This window comes from Dermatophagoides pteronyssinus, unplaced genomic scaffold, assembly GCF_027571235.1.
Source record: "Dermatophagoides pteronyssinus isolate colony J.1.1.1.1 unplaced genomic scaffold, Derpt_VIB-CSIC_2022.12 sq0020, whole genome shotgun sequence".
NCBI classification, from domain to species: domain Eukaryota; kingdom Metazoa; phylum Arthropoda; class Arachnida; order Sarcoptiformes; family Pyroglyphidae; genus Dermatophagoides; species Dermatophagoides pteronyssinus.
Window position 1 is genome coordinate 611,594 of NW_027461544.1, and position 26,919 is coordinate 638,512.

The 26,919-nt window shown below is 29.0% G+C and overlaps 4 protein-coding genes across 7 annotated transcripts; 3 read left to right on the plus strand and 1 right to left on the minus strand.

Moving 5' to 3' along the window:
* Positions 1–689: 689 nt before the first annotated feature.
* Positions 690–2,286, plus strand: LOC113790947 (uncharacterized). Its single transcript, XM_027340653.2, is given in 2 exon segments — positions 690–1,335; positions 1,337–2,286. Coding segments are annotated over 2 exon segments (1,017 nt in total). The 5' UTR covers positions 690–1,128; the 3' UTR covers positions 2,147–2,286.
* Positions 2,287–4,099: 1,813 nt separating this feature from the next.
* Positions 4,100–7,949, minus strand: LOC113790945 (uncharacterized). The gene is made up of 5 exons (XM_027340652.2): positions 7,022–7,949; positions 6,127–6,337; positions 5,795–5,974; positions 4,973–5,155; positions 4,100–4,857 (listed from the first exon to the last, which is right to left on the minus strand). Exons 1-5 carry the CDS (start codon positions 7,270–7,272, stop codon positions 4,693–4,695), a joined length of 990 nt encoding a protein of 329 aa, XP_027196453.1. The 5' UTR covers positions 7,273–7,949; the 3' UTR covers positions 4,100–4,692.
* A 136-nt stretch (positions 7,950–8,085) lies between these two features.
* LOC113790911 (uncharacterized) lies at positions 8,086–20,894 on the plus strand. Of its 4 annotated transcripts, XM_075822829.1 has the most exons (9): positions 8,291–8,559; positions 8,651–9,104; positions 15,703–16,169; positions 16,236–17,947; positions 18,006–18,310; positions 18,375–18,585; positions 18,651–19,076; positions 19,485–19,807; positions 19,918–20,123. In XM_075822829.1, exons 3-8 carry the CDS (start codon positions 15,712–15,714, stop codon positions 19,787–19,789), a joined length of 3,417 nt encoding a protein of 1,138 aa, XP_075678944.1. In that variant the 5' UTR covers positions 8,291–8,559; positions 8,651–9,104; positions 15,703–15,711; the 3' UTR covers positions 19,790–19,807; positions 19,918–20,123. The 4 variants fall into 4 exon arrangements, with proteins under 4 accessions (XP_075678943.1, XP_075678944.1, XP_075678945.1 ...); XM_075822828.1 differs by lacking the exons at positions 8,291–8,559; positions 8,651–9,104; positions 19,485–19,807 and adding exons at positions 8,086–8,187; positions 20,391–20,894 and having other exon boundaries at positions 19,918–20,322; XM_027340616.2 differs by lacking the exons at positions 8,291–8,559; positions 19,485–19,807 and adding an exon at positions 20,391–20,894 and having other exon boundaries at positions 8,815–9,104; positions 19,918–20,322.
* Positions 20,895–21,251: 357 nt separating this feature from the next.
* On the plus strand, positions 21,252–24,922 carry LOC113790950 (uncharacterized). Its single transcript, XM_027340658.2, has 5 exons — positions 21,252–21,997; positions 22,627–22,860; positions 22,919–23,141; positions 23,207–23,539; positions 23,622–24,922. The coding sequence occupies exons 2-5, from the start codon at positions 22,684–22,686 to the stop codon at positions 24,548–24,550; spliced, it is 1,662 nt and encodes a 553-aa protein (XP_027196459.2). The 5' UTR covers positions 21,252–21,997; positions 22,627–22,683; the 3' UTR covers positions 24,551–24,922.
* Positions 24,923–26,919: the final 1,997 nt, after the last annotated feature.

Below are 26,919 nucleotides of genomic sequence, written 5' to 3' on the forward strand. Positions count from 1 at the left end.
TGTGAATGATTTATGGTAAAAAACACACACACACACACACACACACACACACAATGGATGTTTTTGAAAATGTTTCCCCTTGTAATGTTTCTTTTTCCCCTTTCAGTCTTAGTGCGAATGAATGATGTTCATTTTCATTGTCAAAACACACACACAGTGAATTATCACGAAAAAAAACCATAAAAAATTTTTATCCAAATTTCTACTGCTGCTGCTGCTGTTTGGAAAATGGACATTCGATTCCGAAGAGAAGAGAATTCTATGAATAAAAAGAGCGAGATACGGGGGTGTTAAAAAGAACAGATAAATTTTTTCAAATTGTCCGATTCTACAATAGAAAAAAACAAATGGAAATAAATGTTGTTGTTGTTTGACACCATTTTTTTTATTGCCAAAATTAGAAAGAATTTCATTCATTTTCATTCGAAAATGAATGAAAAATTCTCATTTCTATTGAAGCGTAAATTGATCTTTTTCGTTCAACAATGAATAACGAATATAAAACATAGAGAAAAAATTGTGAGTTTTCTCTTCCTCAGTGTTAAAACCCTATCAATATGATCGACCGATTGATGATGTTTCTATTTGATGATGATGGAATGATTCGATTGATTGTTGTTTGTTTGTTTGTCAACAGCGAAAAACAAAAAAACCCTTTTGGCTAGAATGAATATTTTTTGTTTTTTTCACCCTTTAATCACACAAGGTAATATGAATGAAATAGAATTAGATGAATTTTTTCGATTTCTATTTTTGGTATTTCCAATTTTTATTGATGTACCGAAGGAATTATTGGCAGCAAGAAATAGATTGATCGATTTCGACATCGAATTCATTATCATTAATCAGACGAAGGTTTTTTTTTCTATAGAAAAGAAAAATGAAAATTCAAGGCTGCAATGATGATGATAATCGAAAAACAAATGTAACCTGAAACATATGTCATAACAAGAAAGATGTAATTGTAATGTAATGTAGTCAAAAACAAGCAAGTCATCATCATCATCAATAATCAATATTTTTCTTCAAAATAAATATCACATTGAAATTATTGATAACGATTGTTTATTTTCGGTTTGTAACTTTTTGTAACTTTTTTTCAAAAATTTCAAAAATTTGTAAACGAAAATGAGTGTTAAATTTAAATTCAACGACGACGATGTGAATGATGACCATCCAGATAAGCAATGTAAACACTTGATGATGAAACCATTAATAATCTATGTAAAACAAAGTTATTCATTTTCTGGTTTTAGTATACAAACACCATGTGAATCATTAGCAACTTTGGTTGATTTGAATAATAATCCTAATAATGAAGATTTTTATAATGAACAAAAAAAAATCATTAAGTGCATGTCCAATTTCCATTGAAATTATAATGTTTTTATCATTAAAACAATTACCATTTGATGTAAAACTTTGTAATCCACAAAAAATATTACCTGAAGAATTACGTTATTATCGTCGTCGTTGTCGAATGATTACAAGTAATCAATTACTACCTGTATTGGTTGACCAGAATAACCATAATCATTTAATTGAATATCATATGGATATTATTGATTATATTCAAAAACAATATCCATCCGATGATTTGGATTTTCATCCCGATGATGATAATCTTGATAATTGGAAATTATTTACAACAATCAATATGGTTAGTCGTAGATTTTATCATTATGTTCAACAGCATTATCATCAATACCATCAACAATCATCACAGAAAAAATCCACAACATCCATTCCAAAACAACAATTATTTTGTGCATTAAATAAATTGGATAAAATGTTAATATCGTTTGGAAAAACGTATGCAATCACTGATAAACAACCAACAATGATTGATTGTCATTTAATGCCACGTTTACATCAAATACGCGTCTTGTTAAAACAATTTGACGATGGTGATGATATTCCTGATTGTTTTCATGGTATATGGAAATATTTATCCATAACATATGAATGGTATATATTTTGTCAATGGTGTCCAAGTGATCAAGAAATACAAATACATTGGATGATGAAATCCGAATTTGCTCGGTTAAAACCACGTGAATATCGTTTGAAAATGATTGAATTAATTCGTTCAAAACCTACATATAGTTTTCAGGATTTTCCAAACGTTGAAGATACTAAATTATAGAGAGAAAAAAAATGTTTTATGCAAAATTTCTGATTTTTTTTTGTATTTTTCTGTTTGTTTTCGCCTAATTTATTTTCATCGTCGTCGTTGGTTGCTGTATAAAATGAATGAAAATAAAATTGAATGTTTTTTCTCTTCCATTTGCTATTCTTCATGTTGATGATGCGAAACAAAATCATTACGAATTTTGTACATTTTTTTCTCGTTCAATTTTAAATAAAACAAAGTTCAATAGGCAAAAGGTTGCAAGAAAAAAAATGTCATTATGGGTTATAGTGGAGAAAATGTTTTGCATTTTTATTGAAATTAAATATCATTTTGAATGAGAGAAAATTCAATCTTTTTTCTTCTGAATTTGGTTGAATCAATCGTTTGCCTTTGAAAAATCCAAAAAAATGATGGCGTCATGGCGTTATGGCCAGAATAAACGGACGAATTTTACCATTATTATGGATGGGTTCGGTTGAATGAACCGAATCACTGAGACTTGTTCAAACCCAGCAGAAAACTGAGAGAAAAAACTATCAAGAAACGAAAAATTAGACAATAGAGTTGATCGTTTGGCTTGTTCGGTTTGGTTTGAAAAAACAAAATGAAAAACGAAAAATATAGAGATATGATGATGATGATGATAAAACCTCAAACCTAACAAATCGAATCATGTTTTGGGTTAAAGATTTATGCCTGACTGATTGAATGGCTGAATGGCTAGATTCTTTGGTTGGTTGGTTGGTTGGTTGAATGGACCAATCATGAATTTAGACATTTTGGCTTCAAAGATTCCTTCCATTTTTTCCTTTTGGTAATCATTTTACTTTGAGGAGGAAAAAATTTGGAAAATTTTTAACACTGAATCACCCACACACACACAGAGAGAGAGCGAAAATGAAATTGAAGATAATCGATTTGCTGTTCTTTAGGTCCATCAAATTATCATCGGGCGTCATCTACTTCGTTTGTTTTCAACGAACAAAGTTATTATTTTCAATTAATTTAAGTAAAGATTTCGTTAAGTAAAGATTTTTTTGAAGGCTGAACAATGTGTACAAAGGGTGTTGTCGTTTCTTATATCAAAGGGGTAGGAAAATCAGTCGAAATTGAAATTCAATCAAACAAAATCAATCGGCACGGTAGAATGATCAAGTGAGTGAGATGAGTTAGGAAATTCAATTGTGATATGATTTCCGGAAAATTTTTTCCGGAAAAAAATCAATAAATTCAATAAGAAAAAAGTGTTTTTCTTTTGGAAAGTTTATTTAAAAAAAAAATCTTTCGAAAAAAAATCTTAATTCAATTTTAGGTGAAAATGAAAATGAAAATTTCTATTATTAACACTCTAGTCTTATCACTGAAACAGAAAAGACTGAGAAAGCTTTCTCCAATGTCAAAATCAATTATAACAACAGAAAAAAAATCCGAACACACAAGGAGATGGTAAGCAATTACTGGAAACAGAAACAAAATTCCAGTCAGTTTCTGTCATTTACACATTGTCCAAAAATGGGTTGGACACAAACGACCCGAAAAAAGTTTCCAAAAAAGAAAAAGAAATTTTTCGAAAACATATTTATCGAAAAAATGCTGAAATTATCGCTGTTTTTTTGCATGTATTTTTAATGTTTTTTTTCGTTTTTTTTAAAATCTTGTTTTGTTTTTTCAATCATTAAATTAAGCAATTATTGATAATGATTATTATTATTCGTTTGATCTTTAACACACTATTCCTATATAGGGAGGCATTGATATAGGCAGCCAATGGCAATTTTTCTCACCAAATTTTTTTTCAAAAGAAACTTTTCTTTGTTACAATTTTATTCAATATTTAATGATGATATTTATGAAAAAAAATCATCATTAGTTTTTTTAGTCTTTCATTTCGTTACCATATTATACAATAGAAAAAGAGTTAAAGACATGGTCATTATGAGCAAAATAGAAAAAAGATGCCTTATGGCCTGGGTAGTTATGAAACATCAATATTGTTAGAAAACAATGGATTGAATGGAATAATCTAATCAGATAGAAATTCCTATAGAAAATACAAAGTCACAATAATGATTGAATGAAACCTAGCGAGAAGCAAAATGCAGCACAGCAAAGTGCATTGGTGTATGGTAAGTGTTGGTAAGATTTGAACTGCAAATTTTTTTTTTTCTTGTTGGTTTGGTTGAATGAATATCAGTTGAAAAAAAACAGGATAAACTCTGTGTGTGTGTGTGTGTGTTAACAGTGTTAAAATTAAAGAATAAATTAGGAAATTAGGAATTTAGGAATTTAAGAATTTATATAAAAGAACGAAATTCTTGACATAAATTCATCAATACGGTTTCAATTCATCTTATTATCCATCGATAACACAGCAACAAACGCGCATAGGATGGATATATTAATTAAATTGTCAAATTCAAATACCGGGTTGGTGTATTAAGACCGGGATGTTTAAATTTATTTGAAATTTTGGTAATTCAAAAAAAAAGTTTTCTAGTAGTAACAGTGTACTAGAGGGTTAAATATTTGCTTGTTTTCATCATCAATCTTTTTTCATTTCATTTTTTCCATTCATAAATCTTTGTACGTAATGATTGATAGAAAAATCTAAATGGATATGTATAAATCCATAATAAACCGATTAGAATTTTATTCACTTGATAACCACCATGTTGTTGATGATAAGATTCATTTAAAAATAATCTTGTTCCATATGCAAAATACTTTGTTTTGCGTGTTGGTAGATGTTTTGGGTAAGAAAAATTCAAAAAAAAAAAAAAAATCAACGAAAAACCAAGATTATTATCATCATCAAACAATCAAAAAAAAGAAACTTACCAAAATCATAAAAATTGTTATATTAAATGCTAATTGTATAGCTAAATAAATATGTTTAATATTATGATCATTATTATTATCTTGATAATCATTTGAAAACATTAATATTGATGTAATAATCATTTCAATAAAAAATGTTTGTCGTATACCATTGGATAGGTTATTTGGTTCTAGACTGAAAAACTATTTCGAAAAGGAAAAATTGAAAAAATGAAAAATTAAATTAGGTAATTTTTTTCTGTTGAAAAATGTGCTGAATCATCGATTTTTCTTGATGTTCTTCTTCCTGGTAAAGATATTATTATTAATTTGAGAGAAAATAAAGATTAATTAATAAAGTGTTTAACACTTTATCAATCTATCTGATGAACTATCTGATCTATCCGAATCGATATGTATTGTGTTTTTCATGTTTGCTTTTCTGTTTGCGTGTGTATTGTATTGTGTATGAATTGAATCAATTGAAAAGTAGAATCATCAAGCAAGAAAACAATCGGATATTGTGAAGAGATACTTGTGCGACAATCATGATCGGCCAATCCAATAATGATTGAATCAGCACAAAAAAAAATCACTATAGAAATATGGAAGAACTAGAAAACTAGAAAAAGAAATTCTGAAAGTAAAAAATATAAATAATTTATAAGTGTGTTTGGGGAGCCTGTATCTCTCTGAAACAAAAATGAAATGGACCGAGATACGAGAATACAATTCTCGTCCATCTTCATTTCATTACATTTTTTCAGTGTATCTTCAAATTTGTAATGGATGTTTTCAAAGCATTTTGCTTTTTGAGAAAAAAAAATTATGATTATCATTTACCTTACCAAATGAATTCATTGCAAATTGATTATAATGATACCAACAACGAAATAATGATGTTATTGTACTCCAACAAAACATTAATATTAACAATGGTTTAATAATATTATGGCCATAATTTGCGAATATATTTATATGAATAAAACTGATTGATGTTAGCAGGATGGTTTGGAAAAATGTCTGTCAAATGAGAGAGAGAGAGAGAGAGAGAGAGAGAGAGAGAGAGAGAGAGAGAGAGAGAGAGAGAGAGAGAGAGAGAGAATATTTGATTAGAAATGATTTATCGATTATCGATTTTTGATTGATTGATTTTGAAGAAAATTTTTACTTACAAAAATTATCAATAAAATAGCATCGAACCAATAAAATGAATTTTTAATTTTTTGAAAAATTTGTTGCTGTTGATTGTCATTTTGATTGTTGTTGTTGTTATTGTTATTTTTATCCAATAATGGACGACAACTAATATAGATAAATAAAAATAATGTCAACAAACCAAATACAATCGTTAAATGTATTGATTGTTTTTGCCAAATTTCCGGACTTTTCGGTTGTGTTTTCGGATGTATTTTTCGGGTTTTTTCGGTTGTATTTTGCGAACAGATCAAATGTGTAAAAGTAAAAAGAAAAAGAAAAAGAAAAAAAACAGGAAAAAATTTAAAAACCATTTAATTTAGTTGACATTAGTGGACCTAAATTGTTGTTGTTTGGTTTGTTTCGTTAGACAACCGAAAAACCAAACCAAACCAAACAGAAAATTCGATAATCATAAAAATCTAAATCAACAATGACGACAAGAATTTGTTGAAATAGAGGGCTTCCTGTGAGGACAGGCTTAACACGATAAAAAAACATTGATCGTATCTCTTTTCAATGCACTACCATTATTTTCCTTTTTTAAAAAAAATCGTTAAAAAAATAACAAGAATAAATTGTTATCATCATCATCGAACATGGATCATCAATTAAATAACAACACACATAAATACACACACAGCAGACACAAAGACACACAACAAACAAACAGCCAGACCTGATTGTTACACTGAATTGGACCGGAATTTTGTTGCCTAACTAAAGATTATATGGTACATTGGTTATCTGATAATTTTGTTTTTTAAAAAAACGAAAAACATTTCAAACAGAATCCAGAGAGATTTTAAAAATCGTTTTGTTTGAAAAAGTTAAAAAAAGCAAAAAAAAGAAAACTTCAATGTTTTTTTTTACCTGAATCGTTCGGCCAACAAAATACAAATCATTGTCAATGAACATTGTACAGAAATTAAAACATAAATTGAACAAATATAACGATGTATAAAAAAATCTTCACCGATTATCGATGATAGATGTGTATTATTGAATGAACTATTTTGTATTGGTGGTGGTGGTGGCGATGGTGGTGGTGGTGGTGGTTCTGGTGGTAAATCAAATAATTGTTGATCTTTAACCAATTTTGATCGAGATTTTTTTCGTTCCATTTTCAGAAAAAATGATGATGATGAAGATTAATTTTTTGTCTTGGTTTTTTCAACTTTTTTGGGTTTTTATCCCGAATGCGATTCAGTCAGTTATTATGTTGGTCGGTTGGTCACAATATTCGATTTTTCGAACAGAAAATAATTTGTTGATGTTTGTTGTTGGGAAACAAGCTTTGTTATCCTTTTTTTTGTTGATTTTCTTTTGGTTACAAAAATTCGAAAATTTTCTAACCAAAATTCCTTTCAAATCCCGAATTTTCAATTCAAATTTACATAAATCCTTAGCTCAGTAAACAAAACAGACGAAAAAATATTGATTGATATGATGAATTTGAATTTGAATAATAATTTTTTTCAATTTAAATTCAAATTTTTTTTTCTCTCAAATTCGTGTTTTTTTCCAAGGAAAATGAATTAATTTTTTTTTTTGAAAAAAATCATTTAAAACGGAAATAAAGCCATGTCAACAAAAACAAAGTGATGACCGAAATAATCGATTTAATCGATTATGTAATTTACATTTATTATTATATAAGTTGGTACAGTCATAATGTATGTGCGTTCAGGAATAGTGGTATTGTGTATAGTGGTCGTATGTTTCAGGATAGCTATCAGTATCCTATGCTTTGCCAACATTTCATAACGGTAAATTTTCATTGTTTTCATTTGATTGTGACTATTGCCTGTTATGGTGTGGATACAATCGCTATTGCAGCATACTGGAATGAAAATTATGATGATGAGAGCAACGAGTCAAAAATGCACAATGTTTTTTTTTGTTCTGTTTGTTTACATGCATTTCATAAACAAAAAATAAAAAAAATGATAAAGAAAACAAACATTGAATAGATGTTTGATCCAATCTTAACATGTATCTCTATGGGCAACAACAAACAAACAAACAAATAAGACAAGGTAAGACTTGTATTTATGTCCATATAAGAGGCGAAAACATAAAAAGAAATGTATGGGGCATCCATCAACATGGAACATCAAAAAAAGAATGCCATTATCAATATCAATATTGATGATAATAATGATCATATCAGTCTAAATGAGAAATGAATAAATAAAACAAACTGCTAGTCACAAATCATCATTTCTTTGTCCCATTATGTGCAAACAAGAAAGAGAAACAGTTATATGTAACAACGATGATGATGAGTTCCTTCTTTCTTTTCTTTTTTTAATGTTTTTCCTCGACTTATAATCATTTTTTACTTTACTAAAATTCAATGATTCATTGATTGACAATCATCATCATCATCGTTATTATTATCATTAAAGGTTTGTTGAACACCTACGTTTTTGGCATCATTTTCATTTTATTTTTTAGTCAGTTTGTTTTTCTCTTTCTTTCTTTTTTTTCGGCTATTAGCAACTTGAAAATTTTTTCAACAAACAAAAAAAAATTGGTTCAATTCTCGATGTAATTTCTCTTCTTCTTCTTGTTTTTTATTCATTCGTCCAAGAAAACTTTGCAGCAATCACAAAAAGATATCTAGTCACTATTCATTCATTCAAAACATTGACATTCATCATTCAGCATCATCAGTTAAATCAATTGCGATCATCATTATCTTATCATCTTTATATTCTTCGAAACGTAAACATCGATTCATGTGTTTTACTTCAATTCTTCAATCGATTGATTGATTGATCGTCCAGCAAAGAAAAGAAAAAACTTTTATCTATGTGAAAATCTTTTTCTTATCTTCTACCTAATCTATTCATCTGTTTTTTGTTTGTTACATATTTTGATTTGTTATTTTATTTATTTTTTGTTGGGAAAAAACAAAAAAATTTCCTGTTATTGAATCATCAAATCAAAGGTAAGTTTTATCGAATAAAATGATCCTTATCCATCCATTTAATCATATCAAATCAAATCATTCGAAAGAAAAACATTTACTTTTTTTTGTCGGCTACTTTTTTCTGTTGTTTATTTATTTTCCAATTTCATCTGCCTAGTTTGATTATTATTGCTTAATATGAATGTTTTGAAAACATCAAAAAAAACATAACATTTACAAAATTCATAACATGATAATGGTGTTAGCGTAGGTGGTATTTATTGTTGAGTCATTGATTTTTTGTTTCCTAAATGTATTATGCGAATTCAATTCGATTCGATTCATTTTTGATTTTTTATTCCAATTTGGCTTTTATTTCATTTCATTCATTTGTTGTTGTTTTTGGATAACATCAGTGGAGGTGGTGGTTAGTGTGGTGAGAAACACCCGGTAATTTGACCAAAAATGGCCCTCTATCATCATCATCATCATCGACTGATGAAATATTATGTGGCCGTATTTGTCAAAAACAACAACAAATACGAAAATGAATTGAAAATTCAATTTGCCATACTTTCATTTCATTCTCACACACACACACATATTACAAGTGCGAAGATTGATGTTTGATGAATAAATATTTCGTTTCGTTTCGTTTCGTTTTTGTCCATTTATAAACAAACATAAAAAGTCATAAGGTTCGTTGACTCAGAATTTTTTTTCAGTAATAAGGTGTCAATACTTTTTTTTTGTGTGTGTGTTTAGTGTGTGTTTTTGTCTGATGTGTTTTGTTTTGTTGTTTTGTTTATGAAATATTAATGTGGTAAAGTTTCAAATGTGTGCGTGTGTGTCTTATTGGCTGGTCAAATTTTTAAACAAAAAAAATAGGATCGGTTTTTGTTTCAAATTCCGTGGTTGTCCATTGTATGATGTGTAGGTGTCTAAACCACCACCACCACAAAAAAAAACAAAGCAAAACTTCTATTTTTATATGGCCAATGACCTTCAATCAATCAATCGATTGATTGATCGATCAATCGATGTGTGCCGGCAGCTGAATTATTTTTTGTTTTCCATACGAAGAAATCACAGTAGTTTTTTTTTTGGTCAAAACTGAAAAAGAAATATCAACTTGCAATCACCTACACGGATCTAATCAATTGATCAGGTGTATTTTGTTGTTGTTGTTGTTAATCCTTATTTTCACTTTTATAAACACATAAACATATAAAAAGGGACATGACACGACATTGATTCATGCCTAAAACATGAATAAAGTCAGTAAAATATTATTACGTAATCATGTTTGAGAAATAAGAGATGTACGAAACACACATCACCTGTCGCATCATCATCATCATATGATGCGTAATCTTTTACATATATTACCATAGTAGTCCTATGCTTTATATCAACAGCAGCAATTCTTTCATTTTTTTTTTTGAATGAATTTTGTTTTGAATTTTGCTGTTTTCTTGCCACTATAAATAAATATATGTCAAATAAAAAAATGTTATCAAATATTTGATTGATGTGTTTGATTTTTTTTTGTGTGTGTGAATGACTTTCATTTTGTTTTTTTTAACCAAGAAAAAAAACACGCTTAAGGATTAGTTTGTGTGTGTTGACATTTATTCCTGTATGTTTGAAAAAAATAAAAAATATTCCCAAATATAGACTTATCAGTGAGTAAATCATTACAATGTTTTGCCAATCTGTTGTTCTATTAGTTGTAGTATACTTTGTAATCGTAACTCAATTTGATTGATGCTTGAAACGCTTTGAAAAATAGAAGAGTTTTTTTTCAATACCTTTGTGTTTGTAATATTCCTTTTGGATGTTTATAAAATGGATATTTACTTTTTTTTGGAGAATGCATCTAAACATTGTTGTTGTTTTCTTTCATCTGCATATATTTTATTCCTGATACACTTTGGAATAATACACTATTTGTATAAAAGAATTTATTATGATCATTTATGGAATAGTCAATAATAATAATAATGTTCAATTGAAATGGTGAAAAAAAACATTATATTCAAACAACAAAGAAAGAAGAAGAAAAACATAGAGTACTTACTTACTGTATTATAGCATGGTAAATAACAAATACAAAGGTAATGATCATGATGATGAAATGTAGACAAAAATACTCAAAATGTTTCATTTGTAGTTGGTCGGGAACAAAAAACATGACAATGATAGCATTTGAAATCGATTTTTTTTGTTTTGTTTCTGCTGAAACAAAAAAAAAAATCACACACATATTTGAATCTTAGAACCTAATTTTCTACCTGTGATTTCTGGTTATTCAACTGTCAATTCTGTTCAACTAACTCAAATCGAATGTAAAAACTATTATACAGGTATATTGGTCCCTGGTTGATAATGATCATCTAATTAATAATTATGATGATTATGATTATAATCATATTTCATTAACCGCCAACAACATTTTCATATATTGTAAATATTATATTTATGGTTGAGGACACCCTAAACCAGGTTTTCCAATTAATCATCTAACTTTGCATGTTATAGGTGTTTAAATGAACGAATGAATGAATGAATCGATTTTTAGCTAGCTATCTGGGTTTCTGTCTGGATTTCAGTTTTTTTTAAACTTTTTTGTTTGTTTTTTTTTTGTTTTTTAAATTCAATTTCCCAACAACAACAACAAAAAAGCTATGAATTTCAAATTTGATTTTGAAATTTTTAAAAAGAATTTTTTTTCGCTTTTTGTTTTTTTGGGAAAAAACAAAAAAAGTTTTTCGTTCTTTTTATCCAGTGGAAACAATTTCCAATGTATTCTATTTTTAAAAATTTTTACTGAACAAAAAAATTGAAAATTTTTTCTCTGTAAAAATTGACTGTAATTGAAAATTGCACTATGGGTCATCACTGTTGTGTAATATTTTCAATTCATTCATTCAAGATTAGATTTTTCTTTTTTTCTCCATAATGTTTGACCAACTACAAAAAAAAACAAAAACTAGTCTCTTGAGTAATCAAATGAGTAGAACAAAAACAACATCAAAGGTATCGACCAACCTAACCTAACCGACCGAATAATAAGGAAAAAAAACTCAATTTTCCACTTTAATGATAGCAGCCCAGAAACAACAACAACAAAGCGATTTATTTAGATTCGATCCAGGAAAATAAAGTTTTTTTTTTGTTTGAAAATCTTAATTTAAATTCTTGTTTTTTTTAAAGAAATTCAGCTTTTTTTTATTGTTGTTTTTGTTCATCATTCATGAATTTTCAATCAAATTCTAAGCATCTATGACGTTGTTTTTTTTCCAGAGAATTTTACCAATTTTTTTTGCCCAAACACTGTCATCGTATACGATGTTTATATGAAAAATAAAGGTGAGATTCTCAGTGCTTGACAACGTCTTCCTCCTCCCATTGCACCAAAGTTTTTCATTATTCATCGATTGATAATGATAATTTTGGTGGTGGTTTCCCGAAAAAAAAAAATTCTTTGGTTTTTTTTGTTGAAAACAAACCATAATGTAATAATGTTAACATTCAATATTCTTTCAGTCCTTATTGTCACTATTAGGTGTTTGTTTTGTTTTGTTTGTTTGTGATTGATTATGATTGATGATGATGATGATTGGTGGTAGTCAGATAATAATTTTATCATTGTTTCATGATAATAATGGTTTAGATGCTGAATGATGATGCTGAGGAATGTTTTTCTTTTCAAAGAAATTTACCTTTACCTACCACTGCCATCATCATCTGATGATAAACTATGTATATTAAAATGCTGAAATGTCAGTCAGTCAGTTTTTCGGTAATTTTTTCTTGTTTTTGTTGCTCGAAGGGTTCCACAACTGGAACTTGTCTATTTTTATATTCTTTTTTTTCTGTTTTTAAATGAATGATTTTTTCATCTGTAAATTTCAAATTTATATAAAAAAAAAGTTATTGAAAAAAAAACATTGAAATAAGCGATTCACTGATTCGTATCGTATTTTTATTTCCTTCAAAGATCATTCAGTTTTATATCTGGTCATTTTTGTGTAAAACTTACTTGAAAGTGAACGAAAATTTTTGCATTTTTTTTCAGTAAAATCTTAAAAATCTAAGAATGACACTATAAACATGGTTACTGTTGTTTTTGTTGATGTTTTCAAGTAGAAAATAAAGTCAACCTTATGGTATACCTTTTGAAAAATATATCATTGATGCGTGCTACATGTAAATCAGGAGGAGAGAAAGGAAAAAAAATGGAAAATTTTTTTAAAAAATTTATAGAAAATTTTCTCAACGAAATTTTGGTTTCCAATCAAGGATTGACAATCGAATCAATCACAAGTTTACATTTCCGATTTTTTGTGAAAGCAAAAGAAAAAAAAGTATACTAACAAAAAAAAATCGAATGAATCATATTTTTTGTTTCATTCAGATTTTCTTTTTGTTTTTTTTTCGTGAAATTATTATTTGTCAATTCAAGTCACGATTCTCTTATATATATTCTCTCATTATATATCTAAGAAAGTGTTGATTGAGAGTTGAGTTTTTTTTTTGTTTTGTGAAAGAAAAAGATTTGAATGACAAAACAACAACAATTTTAATATTGACAAAGTTGAAATCTTGTAACTTTATTTTTATTTTTGTTTCGTTTGTTTCAGTTGACAATTTTTTTTCAAGAAATTCTTATATATAGCTCCAACATCATCACATGGTACATTATCAGTTGCTAGTTTGAATTCCGACTATGGTCAATTATTATCCAATGATGATGATGATAATAATGGAATTATTCAACAAAAATGAAAATTGAAAAATTTACGCACGCACGATTCTTGTTTGAGGGGCTTTTGGGATAATTTTTTTGAATATGAAAAAAATGAGCCAAATTCAATTTTATAAACAAAGAAAAATATATTCACGAATCAAGGATTATTGTTGTTGTTGTTGTTGATGTGCTATGAACAAACACAGAAGAAAAAAATTGACTTTTCGTTGGTAAGCTCGTGGTCAATTTTTTTTCTGGCTTTGCTCATCTCTCATCAAAAGTTTGACTTGATGAGTATAGATTTGATTTGAGTGAGGAAAAAAAATAGATATTTTTAGATGTGACAATATTGAATTTGATGCGTGAAACGTGATTTTCTTATTTCAAAAAAAAAATTTTTTCCAAAAAAAAACTTATTTTACTTTCAAAAATGTTGATTATTTATCGATTTTATTGGATTTGGATTGGAATTCTGTGCTGTTATCGTTGTTGTTGTTGTCAAGACACAGGTGCTGCATCTTTATCATCATTATCTGATTCGGATTCTTTGGTTGATATTGTGAACCTAAATGATGATGATAATAATGATAACGGTGAAAAATTTAAACAAGAAATTTTTGATTTTAGTAATCATTATTATTATGATTCTGGTGGTGGTGGTGGTGATCATCTGATTGAATCAAGTGCATGTCAACTATTGTTATCGGATTTTCAGAAACAAATTCGCCAACAACCAAAAAATGGACGAAAATCGAAACGAAGATCTTTTTCATCATTTTATTCGAAACGAAATCAAAATAATAATGGTAATGTTGGCCAACAACAGCAGCAAAACAAACCAACATTAATTCAACTACAATCATATTGTCGTTGTTTAGTTGGCTGTCTATTTGATTATATTGATTTTCCACAATATTATAGTGATGATATTGTACGTTCACAATTGAAATTTTCACATTGTGGATTGAATTGTCTTCATTATTTTTTTACGGCAACAACAACCAAAACAACCAATCACAATAATAATAATCTATTACGATTACTTTATAGTCATACTAATTTTTCGGCCTGAAAAACACAAAACAAGAAAAGAATAGAAGAATACTTTATTCGAAGAAAATTCTTGTTTGTTTCTTCGGTCCAAATTTTCTGTTGTCAGCCGACAACATTGATTATTATCTTACTTCTTTATTCTTTGTTTGTTTGTTTGTTTCGGTCAATATTGTTGAATCGATTTTGGCCTATGTGTTTTATGTTATTCATTCATTCATTTTCTTGTATTTTATTTATTTATTTATTTTTTACTTTTTTTTTATATAAAAAGAAAATCTTTTTCATATTAAAGTGGAAAGAATGAAGAAGAAGAAGAAAAAGAAGAAAAATTCAAGTATCGATCTATCAATGTTTTCTTTTATTTTTATCTTTTTTTTTCGTTTCAAAAAACGAAAAACGGCTGACCAAAAATGTGTGATGGTCATGCATCGTGTATAGTTTTTGGACTTGATCAAATTTCAGTCTATTTTGGGCTGCCAGTCTTTTTTTCAGGGTATTATTATTCTACAGAATTTGACACGTATTCAAAAATGATAAACCTCTATGATGATATGAGAGAAGAAGCGAAAAAAACGAAAGATTGGAACGTGATATCATCATCATAGGATATCGATACTTGAACGATGCATTTGATTCTCTTATTGTGTGCAGTGTGTGTTTGTAAGCATTATTCATCACCTTATTTCATATTGTTTGATGATGATTTAAAAATGAAACGATGGACAATGTGATCCAATCATAATGATATTCAACTACTACGTGATATAGCTATAGCTAAATCGATTTGTTAATGATTTATCCATTTTTCTTCTTTTTTTTTCTCTCGAATAGATTATCATAATGTCGACAAATAATAATAAGTCATTGAGTCGAATTCCATCATCGACCAGTTCGATTGGCCTAATGAAAATGAAATCAAAACAATTAGGTAGTAATGAAAGTATTTCATCAAATGCTAGTTCAACTATTGCTACGGCCACTACTACAAAATCAAAAATTCCTAATTCATCAATACCAAAAGCAAAATCATCATTATCATCAAATGATTCATTAGTTGATGATTTTCATCTGGATGAAAAAGTATGGGTTAATGGTCAACGACCTGGTATTATTAGATTTATTGGTGAAACAAAATTTGCTAATGGTAAATGGATTGGTGTACAATTAACATCACCGGATGGTAAAAATGATGGCTCAGTATCCGGTATTAGATATTTTAATTGTCCAAATAATTGTGGTGTATTTGTAAAGCCACAAAGATTAACAAAAGCACCTATGCCTGATTCTGTTTTTCAAAAGTAAGTTTTTTCTTCTTCTTCTTAAATTTAAATTTTTCTAATGAAATGAATTTACTTTTTCTATAGACGATTAACCTCACCTGCACGTGATACGAATAATGGAACAACAATGATGATGATGCCAATTTCAACAACAAATGGAAACAGTAACAATAATAATAACAATAATAATAATGAAACATCATCAGAAAAATCATTCAACACTCAACAATCGGATATTGCATCAAATCAAAGTATTTTATTAAAAAATTCTCCATTTCTTCAACATACAACCGGTTCATCAGTGAATGGAAAATCAACACGCCATAATGGACTTGGTATTGGTGATCGTGTATTGGTTAATGCAAGTTCAGGAACAAAACTTGGAACATTACGTTTTTTAGGTGAAACAGATTTTTCAGCCGGACAATGGGCTGGTATTGAATTGGATGATCCTTTAGGTAAAAATGATGGTTCTGTTGCTGGTAAACGATATTTTGAATGTAAAATGAAATATGGTTTATTTGCACCTTTACATAAAATTTCACCCGCTCCTTTAAGTGCATTGAATAAACCGAATGATATACAAAGTAAACGAAAAGGACCTGGATCAAAACTTGGTTCTACATCACGTTTATCTCGTTGTGGTAGTCAAGAATCGGTTAGTTCGATTGCATCTTCGGTTGCATCATCAACAGCAACTGGTCGTCTTAGTCGAACGGGTATTCGGTTAGGTGTAACATCATTAAAATCACCACCAACAACTAATGGCAACTCTGGAGCATCTCCAGGATCTAAATCAATTACAGCAGCAGTTGTTGCCGGTACTGGTGCAGCTATATTAGATGCATTAAAAGAAAAAGATGAACATATTGCTCAATTACTTAAAGAACGTGATTTAGAACGTGGTGAATTTTCACGTGTTGCATTACAAGCAGATGAACTTGAAGAACGTTTAATAACATTACAAGCAGAAAATGCACGTATTGCTAACGAAGCTGATGAAGAAATGTCTGAATTGAAACGACTTAATCAAGAATATGAAGAAATTCAATTAAAATTATCGAATCAATTGGATGAAGAACGTCGTCGTTTAGAAGATATACAATTTCGTTTGGAAGAAGAATCATTAGCAAAATTAGAATTAGAATCAACGGTAGAATTATTGAAAAAAGATGTTGAAAATTTAAAACGTAATGCTGTTTCGAATAATGATTCATCACAACAAATTAGTATATCGACAAATACTGATACTACATTATTGCCTCGAATTGATGAAAATTTGCTGGAAGAATTTCGACAACGACAAAAACTTTTGGAAGAAAAAGTTGATGATAAAGAGAATGAAATTTTTGCTTTACAAGAAGAAATTACACGTAAAGAAGAAGCTATATTTCAGTTGGAAGCATCGGCTGAAAAACGTAAAACAGAATTGGAAAGTTTACGAGCCCGATTACAAGAAATAGAATTGGAATTGGAAAAAAATCAACCACGTTCACAACGATTACAGGAAACAGTAGATGAATTGAATAAACGTGTACAACGAGCAGAAAATGAATGTCGTACAATAAGACAAGAACGAGATAATCTTTTGGATGATATAAAAAATTATGAAACAAAAATGTTTGCAATGGAAGAAAAATTAATTGAAGAAGTAAAACAAGTTAAAATTACAAATGAACAAACAACATCGACTAAAATTGCTTCACTTGAATCGGATTTGGAGAAGAAAATTCGTCAAGAACGTCAATTGGAAGAAAAATTAATCGAAACAAAAAGTCGTTATGAAAAATTTGAAAGTAAGTTAGCTGATCGATCGAGTTGATTTTTTTAAAATCATCTTTTTTCCCTGTAAAGGTCAAGTCAATTCATTAGCCGAACAACTTCGAGATTTACGTCGAACTTATGAAGAAGAATGTCGACGTCGTAAAACTGCTGAAGAAAAAATTCAACAATTAAATAACCATAATCAATCATTACAATCGAAAATTGATGAACTTATTCACAAAAGTGGTTCATCATCGGATATGCTGTCCCGGTTGAATGAAGAACTTGTTCAACGACAACAACAATCATCGAAAAAAGAATCCGAATTACGTTCGGAAATTGAATCATTGCACAGACAAAATCAAGAACGTGAAATTGAAATTAGAAATCTAAAAGTAAGTTTCTATCGGCTATGTTTTACGTTTTAATTTTGTTGTTTTGTTTCGATTGATTAAAAAGGTTGAAATTGAAAATCAAAAATCATTACTCACAAGATTCGAAACAAAAGAATCTGATGTAGAGAAATTGATACAAGCTAATGTTAATGAATTGAAATTAACCAGAAGTGATAATGAAGAAAAACAACGTCTTATTGATTCACTTAAAGTGCAGCTAAAAGATGTTAGAGATGAATTACAACAAACTTATGAACAGCAAGGTTCATTGAAAGGTATTTTTTCAGCTACAAAAAAAAACTTGACTTTTTAAAATTGATTTTAACATATATTTTCGCAGGTGAATTAGAAACAAGATTTACAAAATCACAAAAAGAATTGGCCGAATCAAAACAAAAAATTGTCACCTTAAACGAAGAATTATCTCGTTTGAAAAATGTTTCGAATGAAATTGAAAATGAACGTAACGGTTTTCATAATGAAATTGAACGTTTAAAATGTTCATGTCGTGAACATCAATCAACGATCGAAAAACTTGATGAACAATTGAATGAATCTAAACGAAAATTTGATGATTATCGAAATTCTGTCGAAAATCAATTATTAGATTCACAACGACAAGATTCGGAAATAATTTCATCACTTCGTTTGGATTTGGATGAATCAAGAAAACATTGTCAAACATTGGATAGTGAAAATCGTTTACTTCGTGAAGAAAATGCTTCTTTAGCAGCTAAAGTTCGTGAACTACAAGAAGATATTGAAGGTTTGTTCTCTTTTTTTGTTTTGTTTTGTTTTCATATTTCCATTTTTGTTTTTGTTTTTGAATGTTGGTTTGTTTTATTTTTTGAATTAACCCTTTGGTTTTTTGATTTTTTTGGTTTTTCTTCAATTTTGTTGAGTTGGTTAATTTTGATTATTTGAATTCACTCTGGGTTTACACCGATACCGTTTTACAGCCCCATTCATTTAGTGTTCACAAAGCATGCGACTTTTGGCTACTTTTTTTATTTTCGATTGATTTTGTTTTGTTTCCTTTTGGTTTTCTGTTTTATTTTTGGTTTTTGTTATGGCTATATTCCGTAGTTATCTATTAACGATCGACCAATTTAACCATCAAATTCTTTTTCCATAATACCTTTATAGTGATTTGGTATACTTATTTTTTATGCAGAAAAACATAACAAAAGATGTCAGATGATTGATGTTACTGATACTGATGATAATATTATTGCTTCTTGTCAAACAATGCTTGCTACTTCGGCTACCAGCACAAACAATATTCAAGAAAGCCAGAGTGATTCGAAAATAATAATCAAAAATACCGCTCGACAACAACAACAACAACAATCATCAACAAACGAGAATGATAATGGATTATCGACTCCAACGATCATTTCCATCATGTTGATTATCATTATTGTTGTATATTGGTTGATAACTAAATTATTTTTAAAAATTTTTCAAATTTTTTTCTAAATTTATTAACATTCTGTGGTGTGTTTTTCGAGAATAAAATTCTCTTCTTCTAATATTCTTTCTTGGTTTAAAAAATTTTCTATATTAACCTTATCGATTCAAATGTTTTTTCTTCAAATAAATTTTAGGAATGAAACAACGTCATCAACAAGTTCTGAATGAATTTGAATTTGAATGTAAACAAATGACAGATCGTGCTCAGGATGCTGAATTAAGAGCTGAACAACAACAACAACAATTAGAACATTTACAATCACAACAACAAATGGCTGTTGATGAATTTCGTAAACAAGCTGAATCAGAAAAACGTTTAATGGAATTAAAATTAGATCAATTAGAGGCAAGAGTACGTGAACAACATGAATTGGTCGTTCAACAACAACAACAATCTGATCGAAGAAGTCGTCAAAATTCAATGTCCGTTGATGAAACATCATATGAACAACAAATTGATTTTCTTAATTCGGTTATTGTTGATATGCAAAAGAAAAATGATGAACTTCGTAATCGTGTACAGGTTTTGGAAGAAATTGGTAAGGATTCTGTTTTCACTATATTTCAAACGTCAAAACTTCATAATCTATTTTTTTTCTCAATTCAGGTTTAGGAGAATTTGAAAATTCATTTCAAGCACAAGTGGAAACTACACGTAGTAGTAATGGCCTTACAAATGGTCATATACGAACATTAAGAAAATATTGTGATATTTGTGAAATATTTGATTCACATGAAACAGAAGATTGTCCACAACAATCATCATCAAGTCCGTTGATTATGGTCAACGGTATTGGACAAGAACCAGGTCATACTTATAATGCTGTGAATCGTACACAACAACGATCATATTGTATGACATGTGAAAAATTTGGTCATGAATCCGAACAATGTCCAGAAAATGAAACATTTTAAATTATTTTATTTTGTTCACCTTTTATAATAATCTCTTTTTGCAATCAACTACGACTATCTTACTACCTTATTTCATTCCCTGTTGTTAGTTTCTTTTTCTTTTTTTGTTTGTTCAAAATTTATTTATTCACAAGTATTTATCTATAAAAAAAATCATTTTTTTCACCATTTGATAAAATTCATTTTAAATTGAAAATTGTTTTGTTTTTGTTTTTTTCAAATTTTGGCGGTTTGATGGTTTTAGTAGCGACATCTATGATCGAAGATGAAAAATGACTATATTTTTTTTCATTTGAAAAAAAAAGTCACCAAAATCATCCAATCAATCCAAACTCGAGTGTGTTAATCATCATTCCCAAAAATGACCATATTTCATCATTTGATTATGGTTCGAACAAAAAGATAATTTAAAAAAAATCATGATAAACGAACAAAATATGAGCCTTTTTATCATCAAAAAAAAAGTTCGCGCATGACGCCCATTTGCCGAATGAATTATGCAAAATGAATCATCAGCTGATTTGATTTTTTTTGTTCACGGTAGTGGGCCGTAGCGGTCATGTAAACAGTGCATTTGATGTAAGTAAAATTACATGAATGTGGATGATAAGTTCAATGCGGCTGGCTGTATCATGCTCATTGTGTGATGTGTGTGATGTGTATACAAGAGAAAGAGAGCTGAAAAGAGCTGGATATTAATGTGAAAAAAAATGTGAACTTGATTGTGTGTCCGCCCGAAATAATTACCCGAGAAAAAAATTTGTATGATCTGTGTGTGTTGTTGAACTAAACCAGAATAATTATTTCATAATAACAGCAAGCAATCAATCAATCAAACGAAAGACAGAATTTTCAAGAATAATCATCATCATCACTGCCAATCGCGCGTTTGCCAACAGCGAAAAAACAAGTATCTACGACGAATTTAGTGAAATACAAAACAAAACAAAAAGAATTTTAGTTTTGATTCAAATTTCGTTTTTGAAAATGATGATAATAGTTATATTTGAATAAAAAGCAAACAAACATCTGTTCCAGTAACAGCAACAACATTATCGATATTTTTATTTAATCAAATTACATGGCAACAACAACAACAACAACATTATCATCAGGTCAATATTGTATGAATCATTCAATATTTATTTGATTTTACATATTGATAAACAAATGGAACGATCGATACAATTCAATTAAGTCAGGTCGATTTTTTGAATTTCCATTTAGTTCTGTACTGTGCATTACATTATAAGATTTTATTCTTCTTCCAAAGACTACAAAATACCACTGCTAAACACTGTAAGTAATGATACAAACATTAACCTTCAAAACAAAACGAAAAAAAATCACGATGTTCATCGATGATGATTATTGGCAAGATAACCTGAGTAGAAATAGAGGAAAATTCCCAGGAACCAAAAATATTATTATGAATCGAATCAAATTGAATAACAGTGATTTTCCATCCAGATTGTGCAATAAAAATGATGGTAATAAAAGAGAGAGAGAGAGAAAAAATATATGTGATTTTGCTTTTTGCTTTCTTTTACTGTCACAATTTATGAGAATTTATATGATTTGTCACATCACAATGTAAAGTATATAATAATAATCATATTTGATACTTACCCATTTTGATTTTAGTTAGTTAGTTTAGTTTAGTTTTAAAAAACTGCCACATCAAATTATTATTATTCGAATATAAGATAAAATTTTGTTGTTCAAAGTTCAGCCATTGGCTTCTTCTATTAGCTATTATAGTAAGTTATACAATCGATCAATTGCCATTTGAACATCAGCAACCATCATTCTTGATTTTTTTTAAAGAAAAAAAAATGAATTTTTCACATTCGAATCATTTGTTTTGTAATTTGATTGATTGATTCACTAATATTTACTGTTTTAATTTCTTTTTATTCTCTCATCAGATTTGATTGTTTTGTAATAATTTCTTAATCATTCGAACCATAATTAAGAAATAAAAAATGGGTTTATTTCATAGTCCAAAATGTCGTCTATTATCAATGTTATGTTTAACATTTTTCTTTTTTTTGGTCGAAATTATTGTTGGTTATTTAACAAATTCAACGGCATTAATTGCTGATAGTTTTCATATGTTATCGGATGTTGTTGCACTAGTCATTGCATATGTTTCAGTACGGGTAAGTAATCATTATATAAATTTTGGATTTTGATTTCATTCTTTTCATTTTCATATAGATGTCACCGAAAAAATGGTCAAAAAATACATTTGGTTGGGCACGTGCTGAAGTATTGGGTGCATTGATCAACGCGGTATTTTTAGTTGCACTTTGTTTTTCCATACTAATCGAATCATTAAAACGTATTGTTGATCCGGAAAAATTACATAATCCAATATTGATTTTAGTTGTCGGTATTATTGGTTTATGTGTTAATCTAATTGGATTGTTATTATTTCATGGTAGATAAAAATTTTACTTTTGTTTAATCTTTTAATGAATTTTTTTTGAATTTTTTCATTCTTAGAACATGGACACAGCCATGGTGGCCATATTCATATACCACAACAAGAAGAAATAATACCACCATCATCATCATCATCACAAATACAGAATGGTGATATTGGTTTTGTTGATGAACAACAAAAAACTAAACCGAAAAAAATTAAACAACATACAGCAACTAATATGAATATGCGTGGTGTTTTCTTACACGTATTAGCCGATGCATTAGGATCAATAATTGTGATAATCAGTGCCTTGATTGTTCAATACACTGAATGGGAATATAATATTTATGTTGATCCTGCTTTATCAATCATAATGGTTATTATTATTGGTCATAGTACATTTCCACTATGTAAGTTTCTTTTTTTAAAATGATTTACATTAACAACAACATTGATTTTCTTAATTCTTTTTTTTTCAAATTTGTTGAATAGTAATCGATTCGGCATTAATATTATTACAAACTGTTCCAACTCATATTCAAATTGATTCATTACAACGTAAACTATTGCAAGAAATTGATGGTGTATTAGCTGTACATGAATTTCATGTTTGGCAATTAGCTGGTGATCGTATTATTGCATCAGCACATATACGTTGTCGTAATTTACATGATTATATGCAAATTGCTGAACGTGTAAAAGAATTTTTTCATAATGAAGGTATACATTCAACAACAATACAACCAGAATTTGTTGAAGCTGATGATACAATGGAAAGTTCATTTGATAATGGTGCTATTTCCGATGGACATTGGTCTTCATTAGCAAATGCTGGCCAACAAGATGTTCATTTAAAATATCGTTGGTCAAATGATGCAAATTGTGCACTTGATTGTCCACCAGGTCAATTAGGTCGTGGTAGTTGTGTACAAAGTACATGTTGTGGTCCACAACAAAAACGATCATTACCACCTGGATCAGGATTTGATGAATTAGAAATACAAAAAGCCGGTTCTAGTATTGGTACACAATTATCACGTCGTAATATTCACGGTCAATCTATCAATAATAATAATCAACAACAACTACAACAACAACCAATATCAGCAATATCCACATCCAAACATAATGGATCACCATCATTAACATCATCATCATCATCATCTTCATCGAACAATCAACAACAACAACAACAAAATGATCAATCACAAATGATTAATACAAAATCTTCATTGTTAAATGCAGCTACAAATGCAATAGCAGTTGCAGCTATTATACCAGAAAAAGATTCCAAAATTGTTTCATATTCTAATCTCAGTCAACAAAGTTCAACATCATCATCATCATCATCATCAACTAATCATCTTGGTTTGATTGTTGATTCGAAAGAAAAACTAAATTCAATTTCAAATGGCATTTAATCTTTTTTTTCCCCATAAAGATAATGGAGACCGGAAAACTTTTTTTTTCGATTTTGACATTTTTTCAAACACATAACCCTAATTGTATGCATAATTTATATATTCAAATAAAAATGTAAATGTTACACCATCATCATTTTTTTTGCACACACCGATAATTTATCGAATTTTACCCATTTTCATTTTGTTTTAGTTGATAGGAGATTTTCATTCAATTCATCTGATCATCATTATCATTTGCTTTTATTATTTTTTTCATTTTTTTAAATTCATATCCCTACTATCTATATACTATTATAATTCTCTTCTTTTTTATCGACAATTTTTTTCATTTTTTTTGGTGCTTAATAAAATAATTTTTTTTAATGTTTATTCGTGATTCGTGTTCGGATTACTCCCAATTTCCGGATGGTAATGGAATGTTTTGATTTTCACCTTTTGTTTTTTTTTCGGTTTTTGTTTTTCGGAAAATTCGGAAATCCGAATGCCTTTCATCATCATCATGATGATGTACATCGCCTTTTTGGTGGTTTCCAATCATCATCATTCCTAATTGGACATCACGTAGACGCCATTCATTCATTCATTTAACCACTTGTTACATAACATACCTATCTTAATTATACATTCCATCATAATTATCATCTATAACAAGTTTTTCAAATGAAAAAAAATAATAATAATAATCGGGTTATGTCAGTAGTCATCATCATCATAATAATGACTAACCTTAACCTTTGTTCTTTGCCATTTATAACCATCAATGTTGATGTTGTGACCTTTTTTATGGGTTCAACTCGAAAATATCTATAGTTAGTCGTTAGCTGAAAAAGGGGTTCTGCTTTTTTGTTGAACAATAAATTCAATTGCTTAACGAAGCATACGAAAAAACATAATTAAATCGAATTGAAGCATTCAACATTGTGAGAATCGAAACAAAAAAATGTCGATTCATTTTTGTTTGAAACAATAGAAAACCTTTGAAACAAAAACAAAAAAACAATGATCAATTTTAATTATCAATATTTCTGGCCAAAAATTCTTCGATTAGTAATGGACGAAATAATCGATTGTCAAAAAATATGTCGTCTGTATAGTATAGTGTATACCTGTTGCATAAGTCAAACATTCTTTGTTTTTCCTGTTTTGTTTTTTTTTCGAAATTTGGTTAAAGCGATGAGAAAAACCATGGACATTGTTTTTATCTTTGTTTTTCGCATATCTATAGCACAACAACATTAACTAAACCTGGTGACCGACATCCATAAAAATATGAATTATGGAAACAAAAAAATGCAAAAAAAAGAAGACGAAGAAGAAGCGAAAGATTCATTCGAATATTCATTCTAATTTCCAAGTAGTCATTCATGTTTTTTTTTCGAGCAAACAAACAAAAAACTGTTCTTATTCGAATACTGGATTCAAACGAATGATTGTTGTTCATTTTTAATTTGTCCGAACCAAAAAAGAGTCCACAATAACCACCACCACCACTCATCATGATGATCAACTAGGCGCATCGAAATAAGATCTTTTTTTTCCTATTTCCATCATAGCAGGATCACCATTATCAAATGTGGACTTTTCATTATAGCAGCCAAGCGAATCTTTTTTTTTCGTTCGAAAAGATGATGAGAATAGCTATTTGGCTATAGACAAAAAAAGACTCCATGTAAAGAGAGAGGTGAGAGAGGATAGATAGAGAGAAAGATGATGACTCCGGGATTGAAGAAGAAGAAGAAGACAAACAACAATTGTATGATGGTTAAGTTGACTGACTTGGTTGAATTGACTGAATTGGTTTTTTCGTTCGTTCGTTCGGTCGGTCGCCAATCCAAACATAACACTAACCATCATCATCATCATCATTTACCGTTGAATGTTTTCTGTGTTCACAACTAAATACGTTGGTTTTATTTATTATTGTCATCAGCCATCTGTTGATGATTATATTGATAATGGCTAACTAGTCAATTGGCGCCCAATAACATCTTATATAGTTTTTTTTATCATTTCATTTGGTGTTTTATGATTTGTTGATTTAGGCACGAATATCAACGACGAAAAACATTCATCCCTTTCATTCATTAATCAAACCACAATTGTGGAATTATAATTAGGCCAAACATCAAATCCAGCAATAGAAGCTGCTATACATCATCGACATCGTTGTTGATGGTTGCCTAACCAAGTGAATATAGTTAGTTAATGTGTGTGTGGCATTCACATGTCAACGCGCGCCCTGAAAAAAATCATCATCAACATGCCATATGAAATGCAGAAACAGAAATTCAAATGATGAATCTTCCTCTAATGATCAACAACAACCAGAACAACAACCAGCCGTTCTGAAAACAAACGACAAACAA

Coding starts and splice junctions, on each gene's coding strand:
- LOC113790911 (XM_075822828.1), top strand. CDS start 15,712: ATGTCGACAAATAATAATAAGTCATTGAGTCGAATTCCATCATCGACC. Junction 16,170..16,235: donor CCTGATTCTGTTTTTCAAAA/GTAAGTTTTTTC, acceptor CTTTTTCTATAG/ACGATTAACCTCACCTGCAC. Junction 17,948..18,005: donor TCGTTATGAAAAATTTGAAA/GTAAGTTAGCTG, acceptor TTCCCTGTAAAG/GTCAAGTCAATTCATTAGCC.
- LOC113790950 (XM_027340658.2), top strand. CDS start 22,684: ATGGGTTTATTTCATAGTCCAAAATGTCGTCTATTATCAATGTTATGT. Junction 22,861..22,918: donor TTGCATATGTTTCAGTACGG/GTAAGTAATCAT, acceptor ATTTTCATATAG/ATGTCACCGAAAAAATGGTC. Junction 23,540..23,621: donor TCATAGTACATTTCCACTAT/GTAAGTTTCTTT, acceptor TTTGTTGAATAG/TAATCGATTCGGCATTAATA.
- LOC113790945 (XM_027340652.2), bottom strand. CDS start 7,272: ATGGAACGAAAAAAATCTCGATCAAAATTGGTTAAAGATCAACAATTA. Junction 5,156..5,794: donor CAATGAATTCATTTGGTAAG/GTAAATGATAAT, acceptor TTTTCGAAATAG/TTTTTCAGTCTAGAACCAAA. Junction 4,858..4,972: donor TAACAATTTTTATGATTTTG/GTAAGTTTCTTT, acceptor CGCAAAACAAAG/TATTTTGCATATGGAACAAG.